This window comes from Oncorhynchus clarkii, chromosome 18 (assembly GCF_045791955.1).
Source record: "Oncorhynchus clarkii lewisi isolate Uvic-CL-2024 chromosome 18, UVic_Ocla_1.0, whole genome shotgun sequence".
Lineage (NCBI taxonomy): Eukaryota > Metazoa > Chordata > Actinopteri > Salmoniformes > Salmonidae > Oncorhynchus > Oncorhynchus clarkii.
In genome coordinates, this window is record NC_092164.1 from 13,180,965 (window position 1) to 13,185,059 (window position 4,095).

The following is a 4,095-nucleotide window of genomic DNA, read 5'->3' on the forward strand; positions in this document are numbered from 1 at the left end:
GTGAAACACAGTAATGCATTATCCAGGTAATGTATTGTGTAACCGGTGTGAAACGGATCGCTAGTTAGCGGGGTACGCGCTAATAGCGTTTCAATCGGTGACGTCACTCGCTCTGAGACCTTGAAGTAGTTGCTCCCCTTACTACGCAAGGGCTGCTGCTTTTGTGGAAAGATGGGTAACGATGCTTGGTGGGAGGCAGTTGTAGATGTGTTCAGAGGGTCCCTGGTCCGTTACAATTGCAGTCAAATAAGATTGAATGTATTATGCAGCTATGACAGCATTATCTAGGTAATGTATTGCAATCAAATAAGATTGAATGTATTATGGGGGCTATGTCAGCATTATCTAGGTAATGTATTGCAATCAAATAAGATTTAATGTATTATGGGGCTATGTCAGCATTGTCTAGGTAATGTATTGCAATCAAATAAGATTGAATGTATTATGGGGCTATGTCAGCATTATCTAGGTAATGTATTGCAATCAAATAAGATTGAATGTATTATGCAGCTATGTCAGCATTATCTAGGTAATGTATTGCAATCAAATAAGATTGAATGTATTATGGGGCCATTATTAGACATAGGTAGGTAGGTATAACGTAGGTTATAATAAAAAAAAAGATTATATTGGTTGATAAACTGAAATAATTAAATACAAAGTTCAGCAAACACTTTTATTTTACAAAAATAGGATGTGTTATAGCAAAATAAATACATATGGATAGCAACCCTACAGTATACACATGCCTGTTGTTATTCTGTTCAGCCTCCAGTCAAGCCCACAGCTCTGTCTGTATTCAGTCTTTAAACAGTTTATTCAGTCTATTTTCCGTAAAACATCTCGAGCAGAAGTTCATTCATGCTGACCGTGCCGATGACAGGTTTGAAGAAAAGTCCAGCCACGACGTTTGCATTGATGGACCGTAGCATGGAGAGCGCGATGAATAGTTTAGTGAACCTTGTAGAGTCTCTTCGGTGAGTGACTTTCACATATTCATTAAGGGCTTGATGCGCTTCGCTCTGCAGTGCCTGAATGTAGCTTTGACACCGGAGCTCTGCAATGTCTAAGGAGAGAATAAAATGGAAGTTAAAATCAGAAACTTTGAAGGTGAAACTCAAACGAGTCAAAAATAGTCGCATAGTTAATAATAGCCCATTCATAAAATAATAATAATAATAGACTACTAATAATAATGATAATAATTAGCAAAACAATAATAATTATAATTATAATAATTATAATTATAATGATGATGATCATTATTATAATAAAAATAATAACAAAAACAACTATAATGATAATAATAGGCTTGCTAATAATAATAAAACTAGTAAATACACTATAAAACCATTTGTTTAACAAACCTGGATTGAAGAGAATGGCTCCCTTTAAATATGCATATTCTTTGGTGCTGATGTCCAGTCCCCAACATTTATTCAAAAACATTTTTATTCCTTGGACATCAGTGAGAGAAACGCCTTGACCACTGCGCCAGTGCGCGGTCTCCTGTCTTCCTTGTCCGCTGGTTAGTATGTTCTGTAACATACTGAGTTCTGGAGTCTCCATGGTCTCGAAGTCGATCAAGTCCTGCGCAATGCCCAAAACGAGCAGCTGAGCCCAGCTGTTGCGCACGAGCTGTAACTGGTCCTCAGCTGGAAGTTTCCGAAAACAAAGTACATTTTTAACAAACTTCAGCGTTTTTAAAAGCGCTACCGACGCTGCTTTACACGTTGTCTGGGGAGAACGGAGAACCACTTTCTTCTTAGATCCACACGAACAAGGCTGCTGTTGCGGGACCGCGAACCTCGCCCGCCCCTGTGAATGCTGATTCGGTTGGTTGTCGTTTTTCAAAATGCTGTAAAGGATGCTTCTTTGTCCCCTTTCGCCGAGGCACTGGCAGCTGTCAGAGCAAGCCATCCTGCCCTTCTGTTGATAGCTGGCGAATACAACCCTGGCGACGTGGAAGGTGAGATTTTATATTTCCTTCCTCCTCATTGACAACTTGTTTAGACTTTTTAAATATTCGACGACACCGCCCACCCAGTTCTTCACAGGCGCACGACTAGAGGGAGCCAGACAGCCAGTTGCCGCCAGACAGCCAATTGCCGCCAGACAGCCAGTTGCAGCCAGACAGCCAGTTGCCACCAAAGTCCAAAGTGGTTTCATACAGTACAATAGCCAATTTCTTGATTATGCAAAATACACCCTGAATTAGATGTTCTAATTATTTAGGAAATATGGTGCGTTCGGAAAGTATTCAGACCCCTTAACTTTTTCCAAATGTTGGTATGTTACAGCCTTAAAATTGATTACATTTTCAGGTCTCTCCAGAGATTTTTGATTGGGTTCAAGTCTGGGCTCTGGCTTGGCCACTCAAGGACATTCAGAGATTTGTCCCGAAGCCACTCCTGCATTGTCTTGGCTGTGTGCTTAGGGATGTTGTCCTGTTGGAAGGTGGACCTTCGTCCCAGTCTGAGGTTCTGAGCGCTCTGGAACAGGTTTTCATCAAGGATCTCTCTGTACTTGGCTCTGTTCATCTTTCCCTAAATCCTGACTAGTCTCCCAAGCCCTGCCACTGAAAAATTTCCCCACAGGATGATGCTGCCAACACCATGCTTCACCGTAGGGATGGTGCCAGGTTTTCTCCAGACATGACGCTTGGCATTCAGGCCAAAGAGTTCAATCTTGGTTTCATCAGACTCTTGTTTCTCATGTTCTGAGAGTCTTTTAGGTGCCTTTTTGCAAACTCCAAGCAGGCTGTCATGTGCCTTTTACTGAGGAGTGGCTTCTGTCTGGCCACTACCACAAAGGCCTGATTGGTGGAGTGCTGCAGAGATGGTTGTCCTTCTGGAAGGTTCTCCCATCTCCACAGAGGAACTCTGGAGCTCTGTCAGAGTGACCATCGGGTTCTTGGTCACCCCCTTGACCAAGGCCCTTCTCCCCCTATTGCTCAGTTTGACAGGGTGGCCAGCTCTAGGAAGAGTCTTGGTGTGTCCAAACTTCTTCCATTTTAGAATGATGGAGGCCACTGTGTTCTTGGGGACCTTCAATGTTGGAGAAATGTTTTGGTACCTTTCCCCAGATCTGTGCCTCGACACAATCCTGTCTTGGAGCTCTATGGACTATTCCTTTGACCTCATGGCTTGTTTTTTTCTCTGACATGCACTGTCAACTGTGGGACCTTATATAGACAGGTATGTTCCTTTCCAAATCATGTCCAATCAATTGAATTTACCACAGGTGGACTCTAATCAAGTTATAGAAACATCTCAAGGATGATCAATCGAAACAGGATGCACCTGAGCGTAATTTTGAGTCTCATAGCAAAGGGTCTGAATATTTATGTAGATAAGGTATTTCTGGGGAGTTTTTTTTCCACTTTTTTTATTTGCAAAAAAACTTTTCTATTTTTCTCTCTCTCTCTCTCTCTCTCTCTCTCTCTCTCTCTCTCTCTCTCTCTCTCTCTCTCGCTGACACTCTTCTCTCTCTATCTTTCTCTCTCTATCTTTCTCTCTGTCTTTCGCTCCCTCTCTGTGGCCTTGTGTGAATAGTTATGGCCTTGTGTGGGAAGGTATTCCAAATCCACTGAAAGAGAAGAGACCAATACAAGGAATTGTCCCCTACTAGAAGACTTGTTGCCACATGTTCAATGAAATTCTGGGCAATGTGACAATATCCGAGTGGTGCTACATTTCTGTTTGTTTGTTAGGTCACTGCATCAGGTCTTACAAGCTTTCAGACCTCAATTAGTGACCTCAGGCTTCGATAATAGAAAACGCACCTGATCCGCACCACCGAGACGCACCTTGACCCTGACTCTGTGGCATCTTCCACGTAATAACTTAACAACAACTGAAGAATACCTGCGCACCAGAACTCAATACCAGGTAATTATCTCTGAGACGGAGCATCTTCTTCCTTCAAACATCAATTGGATTCCAGAGGCGAAGCTTTATGTGCAGCTGTGTACTTTGACATTTCATAGGCGATGGGTTTGTTGCCACGTCTGCAGGCAAGGTTCCTGTCTAGACACCCGTCAATGTCATCCTTATTCTCATTGTAAGGCCCTCATTTGGAAGGTAGACCTGAGTT

The 4,095-nt window shown here is 42.5% G+C and overlaps 1 protein-coding gene across 1 annotated transcript; it reads right to left on the minus strand.

Moving 5' to 3' along the window:
* Positions 1-665: 665 nt before the first annotated feature.
* On the minus strand, positions 666-1,944 carry LOC139372448 (nuclear receptor subfamily 0 group B member 1-like). Its single transcript, XM_071112167.1, has 2 exons — positions 1,368-1,944; positions 666-1,066 (listed from the first exon to the last, which is right to left on the minus strand). Exons 1-2 carry the CDS (start codon positions 1,918-1,920, stop codon positions 825-827), a joined length of 795 nt encoding a protein of 264 aa, XP_070968268.1. The 5' UTR covers positions 1,921-1,944; the 3' UTR covers positions 666-824.
* Between the last annotated feature and the right edge of the window lie 2,151 nt (positions 1,945-4,095).

Bases quoted from the DNA above. Each gene is read 5' to 3' on its own strand.
- LOC139372448 (XM_071112167.1), bottom strand. From the start codon at position 1,920: ATGGCTTGCTCTGACAGCTGCCAGTGCCTCGGCGAAAGGGGACAAAGA. The intron at 1,067-1,367 runs GTTTGTTAAACA...TTCTCTCCTTAG, and splicing joins AGCCATTCTCTTCAATCCAG to ACATTGCAGAGCTCCGGTGT.